The 21,554-nt window shown below is 35.8% G+C and overlaps 1 protein-coding gene across 1 annotated transcript in view; it reads right to left on the bottom strand.

Moving 5' to 3' along the window:
* LOC103601406 (dachshund homolog 2-like) overlaps positions 1-21,554 on the bottom strand; it is an 86,657-nt gene that overhangs the window by 18,107 nt on the left and 46,996 nt on the right. Inside the window, exons 2-3 of the mRNA XM_008585803.1 lie at positions 1,427-1,575; positions 1,154-1,301 (exon numbers count right to left, since the gene is read on the bottom strand). Of these exons, the coding sequence (XP_008584025.1) occupies positions 1,154-1,301; positions 1,427-1,575 (297 nt within the window). The remainder of the gene's footprint in view (positions 1-1,153; positions 1,302-1,426; positions 1,576-21,554) is intronic.

Below are 21,554 nucleotides of genomic sequence, written 5' to 3'. Positions count from 1 at the left end.
AGGATTTTATGGTAAATGTGGGGAAGATGTGGAAATTATTGACTAAAATGAGGTTATAAATTTCTCTGATTTTGATATGAGCTAGCCTCATTTATTCATTACTGTGGGTAATCTAATGGCTTCCCACAATTGGAAAGTTAGTTCTATTTTTGAACAATCAATATTTCTCCATTCTCTCCCCTTTGTCTCCATGTCTACTTCCACTACCCTAATTCAGTCCTTATCACCACTGCCCGGTGATCTCATTTTGCATAGATTTTTTGTTTTCAGTCTTACACCAACCCCCCCTCTAATCTATTCCTAACACCAGACTGATCTATCCAGTTAAAATCAGGCTCTCATCCCTCGGCATATCTTTTAATATCTCCTATCACCTATAGGATAAAGTCCAAGCTAACCTTTTACATGGTTAAAAACATCCTTCATAATTTAGCTTTTATTCCCAACTTTCTGCATCATCTCCCCCCATTCACTTCATAAAACCCAAAGTCATTGTAATAACAAACCATATACAGTCGCCCATGTATGAAGTTTCTTGTCCTTATGCCTATGCTGATACCTCTGTCTAGAATGCCCAAATCACTCAGGTACCTGCATTCCCTTTTCCAGCCTATTGATTCTTTAAGACACAGATTCAGGTCAGGAAGTCTTCCTTAAGCACCTCACCACCATCAGCAAGCTAAGCTAACTACCCCCTTTCTATATAATCATATAGACTGTGCATGATTGTCACTTTGTTGTGAAATTAACTGGTTTAGCCCTCTAAAATGTAAATCCCTCAAGGACAGGGGCTGAGTTTTATTCATTTTATATTCCCGAATCTAGCACTGTGCCTGGCAATGAGTAAGCATTTCACATATAAGGAATTGTTACATTATTTATATCCAGATGTATTTCATGAAATTGGGAGAGAACTATGAATACTCATGTTTCCAAATCTGCCACTGGTCCAAAGTGCAGATTTAGTGCATTATTTTTTAGTATACTAAGAGAAATAGTATACATTTCTTACCTTGTAGCTTACACACAGTATTTGATTCTTAGCTTGTCATCTGTTCTCAGCAATTCCAAACTACCACTGAGAATATTTCTATTACTATTGAAAATATCTCCAACACAGTATTCACTCTGTAATTGAATTTATTAAACTTACTTCTGCTCTGCAGCTCAACTGTAAGTTGTCTTTCAAGGTTTTCTCTAATTTCTCTCTCTCTATAGAGCTCTATTCGCAGTTCCTTCTTTTCTTGTTGAATCTGCTTCTCCTGGATGCGAGCATTATCCAAAGCCACTTTCAGTAGACCCTGTCAAAGTACAGCAAATGACATGCAGTTCATCTTATCTGTTTTAATTTCCCAAATATGAAATAATTTATGTAGGTGCTAATGTCTTGTATTACATTTATTTTGTTTATAGAAATATTGTTGACCTGAATGTTGGTCAACAGAGTCTCCACGGAGGATAGACTATCAGCAAAAATGAATGGTCCTGGGAATCCAGGGGGCAATGCCTGCCCCTGAGTCAATTGGATCTTGTCCAAGGGTGACTTCATCATTGGAATTTGAACTGGTACCTCTTCTGCAAAAACAAAATTAATACAAGAATGTTCACAAATTAACTGCTCAAAAGTTTCACTAAGTCATCTCTAATAGGCCTGTAAAAAGATTTTGTTTCTAAAACTAAATGATGGACACATAATTAAAAGTCATAACTATTCTCCAGCTACCTCTAATTTCTCTTAATAAATGTTTAAGAACCCATGAAACTGAAACAACATTTACTGTTAAAGAGTCACAAAATCTAAAGAAACAAATTTAAGATACATACACTCGACATATATGTTTATGAATATCTATAAATTGCATAATCAGATCACTTCCTGGAAAAGCATATGCTACCTTTTATTTTTTTTTCTCTGCAAATCTATCATCCATCTATTTTCATTATTTTTAACAGCTTTATTGAGGTATAATTTACATACAATAAAATTCACCTATTTTAAGTGTACACTTATTTTTTGGTAAATTTACAGATTTGTCTAACCATCACCACAAATTTATTTTAGAATATCTCAATTCCCCCCCGCCAAGACTCCTTATGCTCATTTACAGTTAATCTCCTTTCCCATCCCAGCCCCTGGCAACCACGAATCTACTTTCTGTCTCTAAAGGTTTTCCTTTTCTGGATATTTCATATAAACAGAATCATACAATGCGTGTAGTCTTTTGTGTCTGGCTTCTTCCACTTAGCATAATGTTTTTGAGGTTTATACATGCAATGGCATATATCAGTAGTTTCTTTCTTTTTACTGCTGAATAGTATTCCATTGCATGAATATACCACCTTTTGATTAAACATTACCTAGCTGATGGGCATTTAGATTGCTTCCAGTGCTACCTTTTATTTTGAGGAATATTTCTTATGAAAAAAAATCACCTGTGACATAAAAACACAATCTATTTTGTATGTATTTTCCCCCTTTATTTTTACATTATGATCTCTCACATTCACATTACTTTAATGAGATTCTCTCTTAGTGTCAGATAGAGACACCAATACAATTTTTGTCTATTAAGATGTTTCAGATTTGTTTTGGACAGATACATCTAATTAAAAAGGGAATCTCCTCTTACTTTGAGAAGCCTAACTATTTGGCTATCCACTTGAATTCTACCTGACAATATTTTATGTGAAATGTATGAACTAGATAGCAAAGTTTCCTCTGCAACTAGGAAAGGGGGCATTTTTTGACATACGTGAAAAGAAACTGCTACAGAGAGGTAATCTTGAGATGTAACCGAACAAGCTCAGTTACTCTCAATTGTGGTGAATCATAGTACTTCAAACAGTTATTCTATTCACCAACAGTCTTTCAATTTCAGTAACAGGGCACAAGAAAAATTTGAAAAACATGCATCTCTAGCGAGAAAAATTTTCAGAGACTCCATATATTCTTATGCGACTCATGCAGGAAAAAGACTAGGCTTGAATCTAAACCTTACCAATTTTCACGTAGTTTGGAAACAAAAGAACCCCCCAAAATCTAGCTATTGGCTCTAGTTCCTGTAGGGATGCAAATACGAATTTGTCATATAGTTAGACTTCATTTTTCAATTGCAAGCAGCAATATACACGTAGTGTGCATAGTCTTGAACCCAATTGATTTCACAGTCATCATGGTTTGTTGTGGGATTTCTTTTGTGGGAAGTCGTGGCATACAGTTGCGGGAAACTTCAGTGAGATTACTTAATGCAATAGCATTATCTCTGAAAAAAAATGCTCTTAACATAGATCACTTTTACATTTTCTATTTTCCCAAAACAAACAGGGATGAAACAAGCTAAATGATTATTTTAGACAATCAACAGTTTCACATTATTTGAATCCAAATGTTAAAAAGAGTATTTGTTTATTGGTCTTTAAAATTTCAATAAAATGCATAAAACATCCCATTAATTTTCTTTGGCACAGGAAGCTATGATGAATATCTTCCTAGGAATTATTTTTTAGTAAAATTTTAAAAAATAGTATTTTAATCATAGGTGCATGATATATGTGTTTTCTACAACTTTGTTGTAGTTTTATTTCCATAATATTGTTATAATAATTTGAATATTTAAAATTGACTCTAACCTCTTGTAGAACATTTCTCTCTGTTTCTTTAAGTTAGTGATAGGTCTGGAAGTGAAGTATTCCAGAGGGAATAGCACATTATCACAAATTCTGTGACCTTATTCAACTATATGGTTTCATTTGAAATATCTCATAAAAAAGCTGACTCCTAAAACATGTCTTAGCTAGAAGCTCTTAGGTTTCTAAAGTATATTTCTCAATAACTAAGCAATGTTATGCTTTATTTGTATTGTTTGGTGTCTGTATGTAAACATCTAATATTCTGTCTTCTCCACATTAAGTGGATGGAATGACTTCATAATGATCCATCAACATTAATAGTAGCTGGAGATGTTCTACACCTTTATATTGATGTTTTTCAATCTTAAAGTATAAATTTATGTAGCCTGAAAGATCTATTTTTACAAAATGAACTGCTATGGAGTTAGAATATTGACTTCCTGCTCATTCAAAGACAATATAATATTTCCCTGAATAAATATTTTGTATCAGAAACAGATTTCTTAAAATTAATGGATTCCTTATTATGTATCACTCTACACACACATGCAACCTCAGTGGTGAGAATATGAGGGGCATTTTACAAACAAGATACCTGAAAGAAAGCAATACATTCAGTATGCATAAAATAAAATTATAAATACGTTAAAATCCCCGCTAGAAGTCTTCTATTTGGAGATGAAAGAAATGCCATTAAATTGGATGAAAGGAAAATTACTATTGACTATGAAGACAGGTTGCATGGTCTATGGTTTGTAATGTTGCCGTACAGTAGATTGAAGTTTCAAAATAGTATTACTCTTCTTTAAAGAGATAGACACAGCTGAATTAGGTGTTGCTTGTTGCAGTGAGGATCAAATGCAAAAAGAATCATATTTCACCAGACCTAGTCAACACCAGGAAAATAAATAGAAATATAAGAGGTATGCAGGCAATGATTCATTTTGATAATCTGGCCCAAGAGAGACACATAGAGACAGCACACAGATCTAAGCTTCTATCAAAAGACAAATAGGACACAGAGGGTGGGAACTGGGATGACAGTGTAGCAGAGGTCACATCGATTTTCAGCAGCAGTTTTCACACAGATGAGATAACCCTGGACTCTATTTGGCCCATTGTTCATATCCTACCTGTCCTACAAGCAATAAATTTCCTAGTCCTAGAAAAAGGGCAGTAAAGAAGAAGGATTCTACTTATGACTTCTTATGATTAAGTTTCTGTGCTAACCAAACATGCTTTTCAGACCAAGGTCACATTGCATGTTAAGGTCCATAATAGCCCAAAACTAGTAGAAGTGTAATTTTAGTGTATATGAGTGGAAACTGTCAAACTATTCATCAGGGTTTTTTTTTTTTTCTGATTTAAATCGCATGGCACAAAAATAAATGATAACTGCATTAGAAATCGATTTCAATCTTGTAATAGGTCTTCACATCTGAATGGCATCTACATTTTGCTCAGCATTTGAATAAATGCACTGTTACATGGGAATTTATTAGGCAGGCTTGAGAAATCCTAATTGGCAATGAAATTAAAAATGGGCAAGTACTAGAAACATAGATTGTCAGTTAAATGAGAGCATCTCCTTTTAAACCTGGGAGAAAGAGTTTGTTTCAGTATTCCATTTTGATTTAAAAGTCTGGTGCTCAAAGTGTACATGTTAAAACTTTTATTAGCACATATTACACAATGGTATAATCTAAAAAATATAGGACAATTGCTATCTAGTCAAGGACATGAACAACCTCCCCATTTATTTAAGCAAAGTGGAGACCGCTTTTATTGAGCCTGTTTATTAAACCTGCCATACTTTGTAACAGCACTTAGAGGAATAAGCTCTTTATTTTAATTTCTTGCTTAGGAGCCAGATGAATAGATGTAAAAGTTGACAAGAATTTTATTTGTAGAAAAAGATAAATATAAGGTAAATGCTCCAAATGGAAAAGTTCCCCTGAAAATTAACATCAAGGCTGCTAGAGACTTTCTATATGACCCCTAGTGCTTATTCTCTCACTTTTTCATGGAGTTAAGTGTTTCCTTTTTTCTCTGGGCTTTGAGGATCGTGATACAGGAATAGAAACCGAACACAGCTGACTCACCCAGCAGTGGAAAAATGCAGCTACCTACCAGGTCATCAGTTTTATTCTTTAACAAGTAAATTATATTCCATTATTTGATTTGAGAGCTTTCCCCTAAATACAGCTGGCCCAGGGGATTCTCCTTTGTCGATGTCATTAGTATTACATTCAGCACAAGCAAGACACCTGCTTCCCTCCTCCAAACTGAGGAACAATAACAAGATGACCAACTGCTGTGTAATGATGTGACCTGCACGAACAAAGGAAGTATCCATAGTCTCAGTTGAACAATGACTCCTCAACTGTTGCCATCATCAAATGTGAAAAGGAAAAACTTGATCCCAAATTGTTACATTTCCTTAGGAAAATGAAATATAAACAATGCAGACAAATGGAAACAGAAAGCTAGTAGCAAAGGAACGAAGGGCCCCAGTCTGAGAAAGTGAGGTAGAATATTGCTAAAACTAATTATATGTCTCTGTTTTGCTCTGAATCCTTAGATTAGTAATTTGACATAGTAGTCTCTCATATAAATTATGAATAAGAATTAAATTATCTTTTAGATAAAATATTATGCCCAAAACAAATATTATGTCCAGTAAAGGGCTTGAAAGAAGTGTAAGGAAAATGGTCAGGGCCCCTCGGATGTTCAGAATCTTGCCAAGCATTTGAAGTAAAGATGCACGTGCACCCAGTTGTTCATTGGCTATTGACTAATGTAATTGTGCATGTGCATCCAGCTGTCCTGGGTTATGGACTTAAGTATAAAGGACAAGAAGCTTTGATCCACAGGGACTGCCACCCCTGAGATTTCCCTCCGGGGGGGGGGGGTTACCATGGGGGGCTGCTACTGCTGCTGCAGGCTGTTGCTGCCAGTGCCCCCATGATGCCCGAGAGACAACCACTGCTGCTGCTACTGCTGAGGACTGAGCTCGTGTCGTCTGCCAATGGCTCCCAGAATCTTTCCCAATTATCTAGCATGGACCTGTGTGTGAGGGGTCTCTATGATCCAGCCTGGCTTGTGAGGGGTCTGGTGACCCAGTCTGTACAATGGGTTTGAAGGGTCTGTGGGCCCTAACCTCTAGCCTGGACAAGTGGAAACTTAGTATAACTAAAATAATGAAACATTTTGGCTTTAGCGTTATTGCCTCAACCCAACAACTGGTGTAGTCATGTAGGTTTACACTAGGTTTGCCACATACATTATAGGGGTCTCTGCAATTTGAATTTCAGACAAGCAGCAAATCATTTTTTTTTAAATATAAGTATGTCCAAAATACTCTGAGACATCTTTTTTTTAAAATTTATTTTATTGAGTCAAAATCGAGAATACATATTTTGGGTGTTGAACATTGAGATATGTTGATTAAATCAATATTACTAGCATATATATTGTTACAAATCATAATTATTCTTTATGCTCCTTGTCTAATCTCTCCCCTTCCCCATTCCCTCCTCCTTCCCCCTCTAATTGCTCTAGATTTCTTCTCTCCTTCTGAAAGAATAATGGTTACTCTGTTAATTTGTTGCCTAGATGATCTGTCCAATGCTGAGGGATGTGATCAGGTCCCCCAATATTATTCTAGAGCAGATGCTTCTTCTGTCACTCTGAAATGGGTTTTGTGGAAAGAGACATCCTCTTCTTTTCTTTGTCTTTGCTGGTGACTCTTCTTGTGTGAATGGACACCAGTGGTTGGTGGACCATCTGCACCATGGTTGTGGCGTCTAGCCACTTTTGTGGCAGCCATGGTTATTGTGGTGGCGGTGGTGGGCCACCCATGTGGAGGTGCTGTTTTTGGTATGCTCCTTGGCACTGGCGGTATGCCTGGTTGTGGGGTGTGTTTGGTCCCCTTCTTCATGCCTCTGGTCCCTGGGCAGGCCCCAAGGCGCTGGCGACATGTGCCTGGTTGTGAGAGGGGTGGCCAGTCCCTTTTTTCATGCCTCGGGTCACCAGGTGAGACCCAAGGAGCTGGCTTGGTGTGCCTGGTTGTGGGACAGGGGTCCACTCCCCTTCTCCATGCTCTGGGTCCCTGGGCAGGCCCCGAGGCATTGGCACAGTTTGCCTGGATGTGGGCATGGGGTCCGGTCCCCAGATCCAAGCCTCCAGTTCACTGTAGAATCTCTGATCTGGGCCTGAGTTTTTTAATCAAACTGCAGCCCATGCAATTCTGCATTCCTGACCAGTCTCCTCTGAGTGGTCCTGTGCTGACTGGGGGGCAGGTCGGCTGTCCTTGCTGTGTCCCGGTGTTCTCATCTCGCCCACCGCCCATGCTCCACACACTTCGCATGGGATGGGCCCTGCACTGGTCCCTTGCAATGACTCACCGTCCTCTGAATAGCTCCCTTTTTTCAGTTGTTCTGCCTCCTTGCTCCTGCATGGGTCCATGGGAAACCTATTAGTGGTCTTGCTATCCTGGGGGTCGCCAAGACTCTCTTCACTCCTGCTGCCTCCATGTACCTCCATCTGAAGGACACAGCTGTGGCTTCTGCCGTCTCCTGCTCCATGCACTCATCAGCTTGAGCCTTAAAGCAGCCGTGGCCTGAAATGCTCAGAACAGCTTTTTCTTTCTCTCATCATAGTTTCTCTCACCTTCATGAGCTCTGTAGGTCTCTCTTCCTCTTGCATGAGCTCCAGCAGCCCCAGCTTGGCTGATGTTACATTTTTATAGTTGTAAATTTGGTTGATTTGTGGGAGAGATTGACGCTGGGAACCATCCATTCTACCATCTTGACCGGAACCTATGAGACATCTTTGTACTAAAAGAATGATTTGTCATTCACCTGACATGCAAATTTCACAGGGTACACTTTTCTTTTTTTTCTTATTTGCTTAATCTTTTAAAGCAAAACATCTCAGTGCCTTTAAAATGCTAATGCTAAATAATAGCATATGCTACATGTTAAGATAAACAGCAGAGAACATGGTGATGAAGAAGGAAAGACACTGGAGCCAGACAGCCTGGGTTTGGATCCCTGCTCTGTGTTTTGCAAGACCTTGGGAAATTTACCGAAACTTTCTGTACCTCAGTCTCCTCATCTGTAAAGTTAAGATAATTATAATAATACCTACCTCCCAGGGTTGTTATAAAAATTAATGAGCTACTATTTGTAAAGTTCATAGAACAATGCTTGGCCCAAAGTAAACGCAATATAAGTGTTTGTTAAATAAATTAAATGGTAATTGAAAATATCCAGAAGTGGGAGAGGGGAATATAGTAATGTATTTTACCACCTAAGCACCTATTAACACCTCATGAAATACCATGCTTGGAAAGGTCCTTTTCTAGGTTTAATTGGATGAAGTCAAATCAGTGATTTAGAACTAACAAAGTACTTTACAAGGTATGTTTTAGAGTTCTTACGCAATTTACTTGAGGTTACTGCTTTCATTCTTTGCTCAAATGTTACATTCTTAGTGAAACCTATACTGACCACCCTATTTAACATTACAACTGCACTCCTATTCCCAGTCCTTTAACATACTTTTTTTTTCCTATAAAATGTATCACCATTTTATATACAATATAAATTACTTATTTATTATTTTCATTAAATATTTCATCCTACTACAATATAATTTCCATGAGACCAGGGACATTTGTCTGGTTTTAATCTTCTTACTGCTGTCTCCTCAGTATCTAGGACAGTAACTGTCTTGAGTCCATAACCAAGAGTCCATAACTTGAGTCCATGACTTTGCATATGCAGACTGGTAATCTTAAAGCCATGTAAAATTTCTAATCATCAGATTGATTCTGTTTTTTTCTATTCAAAAAGACGAGATTGTACATGAATATATAATTTTAAAAGATTTTTACAAGTATGTGGTGGGAAGAAGGAAGAAAGAGGTGATGGAGGTGAAGAATTTATGGCCAACCCTCAGTCTTCTTAATAAGATCAATAATTACTATAATCCACAAATATTGTTACAAATTGAAATATTACAATTTTGAAAAATAGCATATATAGTTGTCACAAAATGCCTAGAGTGCACTAATCGAACTTGTCTACATATCATAGAGCTTTGAGCAAAAAAGAGCAAAATATAAATCTTTCTGGACCACTCACATACTTTCCCATTATCTCTGAGATGATTTATTATTACATCAGAGATAAAGCAAACCTGACTATTATTGAAGTACCTCTAAATTCTCTAGAGCTTAGAAATAGAAGAAAGGTGAGGTTCCAGATTAGAAAGAAGTTTCATATAGAGACTAGAATTTGCTCTAAAAACTGAAAGGAGAACAAGAATTTCTGATATAAATGACCAAACAACACCAGAGGCAATACAAGTCCCTGCTCCAGAAAACCAGCCTGGCTACCTCTACATAAAAGGCTGCAAAGAGAAGAACATTTCATGACTGGGGAGTAATAATATAACAGTATGCATCATAAACTGGCAAAGAAGAGGCAGAATTGGGAGTAGGAGTAAAGTGAGAATGAAGCTGATGTTTAAAAGAGGTGCATTTAGAATAAATGGGGGAGGAGTGCACATTTCCATCAATTAGCTGACCCTTCCAGGTTTTGTCATCCTGGGTTATCTGTAAAATGGCCTCAGAATTCCAATACAGGCCTGCTGTTATCATTATTGGGGATTCAGTCATCTGGCTGACTGCAGATGCTGGCAAGCAGATTTCTCATTTCGCTTCCCTGCCAGAAGATAGGCAGTCCTTTCCATCCACCAAAGAAAAAAAGCCTCTTCTTAATCTGGCACAAATCAGAAGGAGAAATTTACTGCTTTGCTCTGGCAATTCAGGTGACAACTTTAAAACCACGGCTTGTTTTTTCTTTGCTTAGTCAACATATCTGAGTAGAGAGGGTCAGTCGAAGGTACAAAGGAGCAAGTTATTAATCGAGTACCTGAGAGCAGTGGTTCTCAAACTTTCTAATGCATAAGAATGTCCTTGAGGTCTTTAAAAAACATTCCCCACTCCCAGAGTTTCTGATTAAGTAGGTCTAGAGAAATTATTGAATTTCTAATAAATGCCCAATTGATGCTGATGTTGCTGGTGGGGGAATCACACTTTGCAAAACCACTGGATGATATGAAAATCAATGAGATGATTAGTATTGTTTCCTATCACAATATCTTTTCAACTAGTTGTCTCATATTTCAAGAGTCATTTCAAAATGATACTTAGTTTTAAGTATGTATTGTCAAAGCTTCAAGAAATTGCATAAAATTAAAGAGGCACATCAACCAGCCTGTTCTATAGATTTGGAGATTCTAAATATCAATATACATTGCCAAAAAAGAATGAACAATGGGCCTATTTATAACACAGAATTAGGAAACAAAATAGTAAATACATGAGACTACACAGGTAAAGGCAAAATATTTTTCCCAAAATGAATTTAACCAAAGCAATTGCTTAATGAAAAGAAAAAAAACACAGTTATGTGGATTAATCCTTAGATACTATTTACTTGTATCAAAGAAAGGTGGAAAAGAGGTATTTTGGCAGGATTAAGATGAAAGATTAAAGATGTTTCAAAATCAGAATGACACTGTCATAGAAAATTTGGCAAGAATAGCCTATATAATAATTCACAATTTTTCACCTCCTATAAACTCTTTAAAGAGGAAAGTGCAGATAATTATACAATTTTGCATTTGTATGAATATGCTTACTAATAACTCTATGCAATGATGAAAGTGTGCTTTCTACCAAGAAAACAGGAAAAATCTACGTTAAAATTTTTCTTGGCAAATTCGGCCTTATTTTATTAATGTTGAAATTCCTTCACCCACTGTTTGTTACAAATATTTATGGATCCATATGAAATGGCAGATGTTAAAGCAGAGACACTGCAAACATTTTTCACTTTTGCTAATAATTCTAGTATTTGAGGATTTTTCCCTCATCTTTATCATAAGAGTTTTAGTTTAAAATGAGATTCTAAAATGTTCACAAACTTTAAAATTTAGAATTATTTTGTCTTTTCTGAGACTGGGTCTATGCAGACAGTGTAGAGTTTGATGCTTTTATTAACCTTCAGATATATATATATCACATTATGTATAAAAACAAATATATATTTATACAACACGTTTAATATGTTTCAAAGCTTGAAACATAAAGGGAAAAATTGTTTGGTCACTTCTCAACTTCCAGTCACATTTTAGATCACTAAGATTTTCTCTTTTCTTTCCCTATCTGATCCTATCCTCACACATATAGTAGTGTCCCCTTATTCACAGTTTAACTTTCCGTGGTTTCAGTTACCCTTGGTCAACTGTGGTCCAAAAATAGGTGAGTACAGTACAATAAGATTTTGAGAAAGGGAGGGAAGGAGGGAGAGAGGGAGAAACTACATTCACATAACTTTTATTACAGTACATTGTTATAATTGTTCTAATTTATTATGTTGTTTTTGTTCATCTCCTATTTATGCTTATTTATAAATTAAATGTTATCACAGGTATGTATGTATAGGAAAATCATAGTTAGTATCGGTTTCAGTACTACCTGCAGTTTCAGGCATCCACTGGGAATCTTAGAAGGTATCCCTCACAGATAAGGGGAGAAGAAAGGAAGATAAAGAGGAAATTAATAACAAATATCTTTCAGTACTAATATCTCGTAATCAGACTTTTAAACTCACCCAAGCTTTTTGTCCTATATTCCAATTATGTGAAATTGGTATATTTTTATGATTCACTTACTTGGATAAAGTGCTTTAAGAATCAACATTATAAGAATCAACATTTGATTCTAATGAAGTTATTTTCACGTTAGTATCATATGTGCTTTGGATGGACCCTTAAGGAACATGCCTCCATCACCTTAGCAGCTATAGCTATCCAGATCCCTTAAAGATTGTCATTTTCCTAAGCCTATTTGATCACTGGAGAGGGTCACTTTGCTTACTGCTTTTGTGTCCATTGTCACCTCCCCTCCATTATTCATTTCCCCTTTGGCATTTTTCCAGTGTGAATATCTAAATACCACATACTTTACATAACATTGAAATTACCTCCTGTTCTTGGTTACTGATAATGGATTCCACCTTACCTTCAGCAAAAATACCTGTAATAACTGGTGGTGAAATGTGCCACAGTTAACCTGTGATTCTCAAGCACAATTAGTATCACGGTTTCTTGGGAGAATTCACTAATAACCCATGTAAACATCTAACCTTACCTACCACTGTCTCTGAGACAACCTGCATGTTTTAAGAAAAATTATCTGAATAAAAGGCAATACAACAAGCTATTTAAGTTTGGACACTGAAGTGTATTGCTTTATTGCTCACCTACAACCTTCCAGAAGATACTTTCTTTTTTTGTTGTTTTGTTGTTGTTGCTGTTGTTGTTTGGCAGCTGGCCGGTAGAGGGATCCGAATCCTTGACTTTGGTGTTATAACACTGCACTCTAACCAGCTGGGCTAAACTGCTAGCCCACCCAGAAGATACTTTCTTATAATATGTGTTATCTTCCCGCATTTGCCTAAAAAGTGGGCTCTGTGGTTAGCAAAGTCCTACTATTGACACGCCATAGCTATTTAAAATTTGTCAGCTGTTTCAAACCTTTGGAGCACACAGAGGCAGCATTTTCAGGTCCCTGGTAACTATTTGTTATTTACTTTTCAATGGAATAAAATATATTATAAAAGAATATTTTGCTATGTCTTTCCCTGCTTAGACTCCACAAATATTATATCCCACATCACCACTAAAGCCAAAGGGTGCACACACAATAGTGGTAGTACCTCACAGATGTAAAAATATCCCCTAATAAAATAAAGATATAAAATATGAACAATTACTCAGGTCTACTTTAATATAAGGGTGGTCTTAAAACTGTATTACTTTTGTGATACTGACATTCCCATTGGTACTTTGTGTATAGCTTTCTGAGCTGTATACCCTGTTCAAATGGCATTGTGTCTTTTTCCAGTACAGTACTGTTTGTATGCAAGCAGATACAAGGTTTGTAAAGAATGCATCTAGGGAGCCATAAAACTGGTGGAAAACATATTTCTCCTTGGTATTTTAGTACTTTGAAAAATTCAATCACAGGGAAAAATGTTTTGCTGTAAACATTTTAAAAGCCATATAAAGTCAATGGCTTCCCACTGCACCCGTTTAAATAATATTAAGAGCTAGAATAGGTCTTCTTATTTACCCAAGCTCAAATTCTTTTAATTTCCTTGATTTTCATAGGCCTTGTTCTTGAAATTTAAAAAAGGATTTAAGTGCAATGCAATCTGTGTGCTAGTATAATAATAAATAATCTGGTTGCCAATTTGCAATATTACAATGTTTTCCAAAATGAAGCCAGAAAATGCATTTTTCCTTCAGCATAGGTTTTACTCTTTCTGTAAAAGGTATTGTTTGATTACCATAATTCAGCAAAGAAAGATGACATTTTACATGCTTAATGTGCTGTATACGTTTGCGTAAGTTTAGAATAAGCAGAGTGGGAACAAATGCCCTCAAGGTAGAGAACATTAGGATTTAAATTAGAAGCAAAAACAGTTGAATCTTAAATTCAGGATTTTTGGTGTTGAAATGTGGGAATACTTGTTTTTGTTTTTATGCTTTTTCAGTTTTTCAGAAAATCTTAGGAATTAAGGATTAAATTCCTTACTACTATACATTATCTTTTACTCAGTCAGTCCCTATAAATCCCATTTCTATGTTTGTGAATGGGAAGCATGTGTGGGGTTTGTGTGTATGTTCTTCCCTCCTATCACTCAAAATAGAGTAAAAGGATACTTCCAGCATCCTTGCTTTATCCCAAACAGGGTATTCTCTTTATGCATTGTAATAATTAATTTGATTAATGAGCATCTTTCCTCAAAATTTACTAGCAGTTTCCAAATGTCCAAAGAATACAATTATGATAATAGAATGTAAAATTTCTACCAACTACTTGTTATCCAGCTGTCTTTTTTTCTGAATTATATGCCTGCCAAAATGTTGAAGTCTGTTAAACATCTCATAAACATTAATTATTCTTTCCTGCCTCTTAAAGATATCCACACTTTTTTAAAAAGCAAAAGTATAGCACAATTTTTGTTTTTCTTTGTAAGATAAAGAGTTAATAAGGAAAGTCTACTCTAATCTATGTTTTTAGCAATTACTTTCACTCTTAGCTCCAGTCTTGCACCTCCGACTCTACTTCCACCAGACATTCCCTCACGACATGAAACTACTGAGAAAGCAAGCCTACCACTTTATTCAGGCCACTTACCATCTAACGATAGGCCTCAATCAAATGTGACTTCATATTGTGATTCTTATTTTTGTCATTTTCATCTCTTACCAAGGTTGAATCTTCACTTTGACTCTTTTCTCTCTTTTGCCTCGCTCGTATCTTATCTGTAAACAGGTCCTCTTAATATTTCCATTACAGTATCTCAACTTCCAACCACCTCATACCTGACTATAGTTAAAATAGCTTCATTAACTGGAGTCTGGAGCTTTGGTCTTTCCCTGGACTATTTCATTTTGGACAAAAATGTTAGATTAAGTTGCCAAAAATCAATGTCATCCCTGTGAACAAACTGAAACGCCCTCAAGCAACTTTAGAGTTATACCCCATCTTTTGGGCTTTATCCACAAATACTCCACTATAAAAGTTTCAGCTGTTGTGAACCCGTTTGACTCCCTGGCATCTATTACTCATAAATCTTTCTCATTTCTATATTTTTTTTATTCAACACACATTTCTAAACACCCAACCCTTTTAAGATCTTAAATTAATTCTTAATTAATCCTTTAAGAACTTAATGTTCTCCAGTAAAGCTTTTGCTGACTACCTTAGCCCACAATAACTTTCGACTTCTCTGAAATATTATACAGAATTTTCTGACCACTAATATAGAATATTGTACTATCTACTAAAATATGTTTCTCATAATGTTATTTACATCTTTTATCAGTAATTAAATTTTCATATGGTAAAGTCTTAAGTCCCTATTTAAGCATTAAATTATTTGAGGGTGGGGACTATTTGTAGTTTGTTTCCTAAATTACATAGGACAAAAAGCCATAAGAACATTTAAAAGAGGCTAGACCTGCCTAGAGAACACATATAAAGTCTTAAAACACAGAAGCATAAAAGTAAATAGATCCCTAAACTCTGAATCTTTGGAAATTTCCCATGATGCCCAATTTAAGGAAAGAGCACTCAACAATATAACATCCATTCTGTGGTTGGAGTGGGATTGTTACAAATCGTGTACATGTCTACTGGTCAAAAAGTCAGCAATGAGAATGGGATTTTGATTCTTCCCTGATCAAATCCCTATTCCCTAAATCCAGAATGAATGGGTTTCTATAGGAGGAAAAGAAAATATGTGATTATCCTATCATTATTATTTGAAAACATTTCTTTAAATAGATCTCTATGCTTGGTGTGAGCTAGATTCTTGTTCTCTTAGAATTAATTACCTAAGTGTCTTCCATCCTCAGTAACAACATACTATTTATAATTTAAATGACAGTTATTCTTCAATTTAATTTTTACCATTTGGAAAAACTGAATTTTGAATTTGTGGACCCTAAGCTCTTGTGTACTTGTTCTTTATTAATGTACAAAAAATGCAATTTAATCTTAAATGATGCACTTTCAAAAAAGACCAGCCATAGCGGTATACAACTTCAGCTGTGCCTACAAATAAAACTATGTTGATCCTTTTTCGTTGAAACATTTTGGTGTAAAACTTTTAGTAAATTCAGAGAAAAAGAAACCAAACCAATTACCTTGCAGAGTTGACATGTTTTCAGGTTGAATTGATTGTCCAATTCAATTTTAATAACCAAACTCTCTGTGTGCATATGTGTGGTATGTGATAGTCAAGTGTATGTAAGACTTAAAACTACCCTCTATATTTCTACCAAGAAATATAATACAAGTGTAAAATAATTTTTCTTTGCAAAATGGAAGAATTTCTGTAGCACTGAAGTATTATACAAAATTAAATTACAACTAGGAAATTCAATTATTTTTTGCTGTTTTCCTTTGGTTAATTCTACCTCTCTACCTTTGTCAAATTGTACATCATTTGGAAAATCGGTGACATCTATTTCTAGTATTTTATGAAAAAAGTAGCTTTGTGAGTCATTTTGGCATCATATTTTATATGCATAAGTAAATGTTAATTCTATGCTGCAGTATCTCTATAAATAAACAAGGCATTTACACAAAAATGTATAGTATTTAACTGCCTTTTGTCTCCTTATCTCTTTTCAGTGTTGTGCATTTGGCAATATCATATACCTTGTTCAAAATAATTTAGAAGAACCAGAATAGAGCAGTACACTGTTATTTAAGGCTTCATAGATATCTGACTGTTTTTTACACCATCTGGATAAACACACTAACTTTCAACATTTTAATTGAAGATAATCAAAAGGCAGGGATACGTTTTCTAAATTGTACACAGTGTTTTAAATCGGCTCCATCTATTGTCTTTTAGATTAAAAGAAATATTGATACCAGTTGTAACCTTTTGGACTTCAACAGTTTTCAAGATGTTTTTGCAACCTAAAAGTTAGAGTAAATGTACCTGTGCTAGCCATGCTAACAAAACACAATCCGAATAGTCAATCATTCTTTAAAGACCTAACCCACAATTAAATACTGAAAGCTGGAAAGACACATAAAAATATCTATCAGACACGAGGGTGATTCTCTGCTTTCATGAGGAAGATAAAATTACTTCATGGAACCCACTGTCTTTTTCCATGACTGAAACCACAGAGAAGCCTCTAAAATGCAACCACCCATTTACAATAACAATAGCAACTTTGTGCTTGTTTCATGAATCATCAATCATAGTTAATACATATTTTTACATACATGGTAAAAATGATCTAGAGTAATTGAGAAGAAAGATTTAGCTAAAGAAAAAAAAAACCTCCTAAAAATAGATATATGATTGTTTTTTCAAAAAGATCTCTTGAAATTATCATAAGGTAGTTGGCTAACCCCACATGCAAGGACAAATCAGAAAGGGGAAACTGTAATTAGACTTACCTTTGGAGTAGAGACTCCTATGTTAAAAAGCGAGTAACTTCTAGATATTATTAGAGCCTCAATCAACTTTAAATTTAAAATGATGTCTTATCAAGTGGGTAAAAAGAACAAAGGAGAAACTTTTTTTTTTCCTTTTTGTCTTTTTTACTGACCGGTAACGGGATCGCAACCCTCGGTGTCGCGCCCGTACTGGAGACCGGCAACGGGATCGCAACCCTCGGTGTCGCGCCCGCACCGCACTCAGCCAGTGAGCGGGAACCGGTCTCCACATGGGATCCGAACCCTTGGCGGGAGCGCCACCGCGCTCCCAAGCGGCGCACTCTCCAGTGCGCCACCGGGCCAGCCCACAAAGGAGAAACTTAAAGTGAGTCTCCAATGACTTAAAGTTGCCTTCTGTGTAATTGTGAATATAAATACGTTTCCTTTACTGACTGATTGTTTCTAAGCTATTTTCCCCTCACCTCTGTAATTCAGCCATTGGTGTGAGGGAAATCTCCATTAAGTAACAGTAAGAGAAAAGGGAAATCATCATTATCTTAATAAAATAAATCATCATGGAGAAGATGAAAATGGGAAAGTGGTATAATTACAAATAATGTTTTGCATATCATTGCAGTCTAACAATTGTGACAAGGCATACAGCATGTAAAAGCAAATTCAATTCCATTGACTAGGGTCTCAAATAACATGTTTTACTACAGTGACGTGCTTTGGATCAAAAAATACTACTTGTTATGTATCACATTTTAGCTAGTGCATCTATATTTATTTTACTTTGTAAAATAAACACTAACTCATTTCCTAGCCCTGACAGAGTAAACTGAATCTTTTAATTTTCACTCAAAAGTGTCAGAACACAAAATTATTTTTTCCCAGTTAAATCTCTAGAGAAATATTTCTATATTGGCACCAGATTTTGGTGAAGAAAAATTATTTTTAGAGGGAAATATTATTTATTGCATTAGTCTTAAATTTGTTCACAGCTCCAGTTCACTAATTAAAAAAAAAAAACGTTACGTTGGAATTGGCACATGAAGTACTAACAGGAAAATGTTACTTGAAAATCTTTATAAGTGGTTTATAAACAATTAACCAACACTACTGTGAATGTTTGAGATGCCACCTTTTTTTGTTTGTTTGTTTGTTTTCTTTTATCATAAAATCAGTAAGAATTTTCATCAAACCAATTTGGACATGCTGTTTCCATCCACATCCTCATCCATCACTAGAGTAATTAGTTTGGCTGCCTCCTTATCATTATGACAACCATGACACCAGCACTGACTGCTCGTGGCCTGGTCCCTGCAGGTTGCAGATGTGTCAGCTATGATATAATCATTACCAAGCACTCACAACCTAATGGGCAGCAGCTTGCTCTTTAGGTCATATATGCATGTGCATCTCCACTCTCCTTCTTACTGTTCAGAAACTTCTGGTACTATTCTCTGTGCTCCTGTTTGAAGAGAGAGGAAATAGAGCCAACATGCATGTTTTGTTGATTTCAGTTCTGTCACACTGCTTCCAAATGGTTATCTATCTGCCTCTCTTTTACTCTGTCTCTTCTCTCCTACCTTTCTTCAGGGTTTATATGGTGGGGGTGGTGTTAGGGAGTAGCTACGGTCTGTATTTGAGATTATAGAAGGAGGAAGGGTTGTTCCAATTTCTTCTCTCTACGGTTCCTCCTGTATATTCTTAAAAATACTCCTCAAATATGTCTATGAAGAGTTGCTTTTTGTGAAGTGACCACCAAATTTTGAGATAGAAACCATTGGATCTTGTACATAGCCATGTTTGTGACCTAGTTATCTTAGCTTGTCTTCTTCTTAAAACTTATGAGAAGAACATTCTCTGAATTATAATTTAGGAAAGCATATACGAAGTATACATGGCATATATGTAGCATATATGAAGCAAAGCCTTTGGAATTTACAGTTTTTCAAACTCAATCTCTACAATTCTAGTTGTTGTCCTCTTGTCTTTAAATTATAAACTGTGCTTTTAAAATTTTCACGTATTAAAAAGGACCTTTTCTTGACCATACTCCCTCCAAGTACCACATCACCCCTCTTACCACTCGTAGCACAACTCCTTGGAAGAGTTACCTATTTTTGCTTGATTCTCTCATGAATTTAACTTCAGTTAAGATTTTGCTCCCATCTGTCCACAGACAGTACTCTTATAAAGGTGGCAAATTATTCACATTGCTAAATCAAAAGGACAATTCTCAGTTTTAATCTTACTTGGATTCTCAGCAGTTTTTGACACAATAGATCATGTTCTCTTTCTTAAAATACTTCCTTCATTAAAGCCCCAGGACCCCTCTTTCTCTTAGTTTTCTTCCCACTTTATTTACTCCTCCTTCTGATTTTCCTCCACAATTTTCTCTTCATCTCCCAAACCTATTTTGGAAAGCTTGAGGATTCAGTCCTTGGACCTCTTGTCTTTTCTCTTTAATCATTTTCTTGGTGATTTTGTCCAATTTTATGGCTTTAAACACCATCTAGAAGCTGATTATTCCCAAATTTATATTTCTAGCCTGTATCTTTCTCCTAAACTCCAAGCTGTATATGCCACTACTTACTCTACTTTTTTACTGGGTGTCTAATAGGTAGCTCAAAATTTATATGATTATCTCCTTCTTAAATGCTTCTTCTGGAGACTTTCCATGTTAGGTCATAACAATGCCATCCTTCCAAATGCTCAGAACAAAAAACTTTGGAGTCATTCTTGACTCCTGTCTTTTTCTCACACCAAATAGCAAATCTATCAGCAAATGTTTTTGTCTTTACTTTCAAAATATATCCAGAATCAGGCCATTTTTTACCACTTCCATTGCTACCACCCTGGTCCTAGCCATTACAGTCTTGCATCACAACGTTGCAGTTGGGTCCTGACTATTTTTTCTGGCTCAGCCCTTCATTTTCTTGAGATTATTCTTAACCAGTATTCAAGGTGATCCTTTAAAACATAAGTCAAGTTGTGTCTATTCTCTGTTCAAAACCCTCCAGTGGCTTCCCATCTCAGAGGAAAGGCCAAGATCCTTAACATATCCTATAAGGTTTTGCATGGTCTGGCCCTCTTTACCTCTCTGGTTTATCTTCCACTCACTCGCTCTGCTTCAGCCACACTCCATCATCATGGTCCTTATATTTACTCTTCTCTGGCTACAATGATCTTCCCTCAAATATCAGCATGGCTAGCTCCTCACCTGCTCCAGCTCTTTATTCAAATGTTACCTTTTGTGATGCTTTTTATGGCCATCTTATTTTGAATGAAATGGCTTTTGTCTCTTCCAACACAAACCACCCCTCTTTTCTGGTTTATTTTTTCCATAGCACTTATCACCACGTAACATTAAGTAAATAGATGATAGATAGACGTAAATATGCATATGTTATATATACATGTATATACATATGAGGGGTCTTCAGAAAGTTTATGGAAAGATTTGTATTATCTTTTAATTCCATTTTTCACACTTTTTAAAGTATCCTTAAATTATTTAACTTATTACCTATCTCCTCTAACTAAAATAATCTCCACAGGAGTAGGGAATTTTGCCTCTTACTTATTGCTGTATATTTAGCATCTAGAATATTGCCTGGTACATAGTAGGAAGTCAATAAATGTATGTTAAATGAACAAAAGAAAAATAAAAACATTACTATGGTTCTAGTCAATTTGGGCATAATGAAGGTCTGTGGCATTTACACAGAGTATTATTCATTTTTATAATTCATATGTTGGGTTGTGACTTTCTTTTCTTTTTTTTTTTTTTTTCCTTTTTGTCTTTTTTCGTGTCCGGCAACGGATCGCAACCCTCAGTGTCGCACCCATACCGGACCGGGACCGG

The sequence above is a fragment of the Galeopterus variegatus genome, unplaced genomic scaffold (assembly GCF_000696425.1).
Source record: "Galeopterus variegatus unplaced genomic scaffold, G_variegatus-3.0.2 Scaffold3724, whole genome shotgun sequence".
Classification (NCBI taxonomy): Eukaryota; Metazoa; Chordata; class Mammalia; order Dermoptera; family Cynocephalidae; genus Galeopterus; species Galeopterus variegatus.
This window is presented reverse-complemented; position numbering and strand designations above follow the sequence as displayed.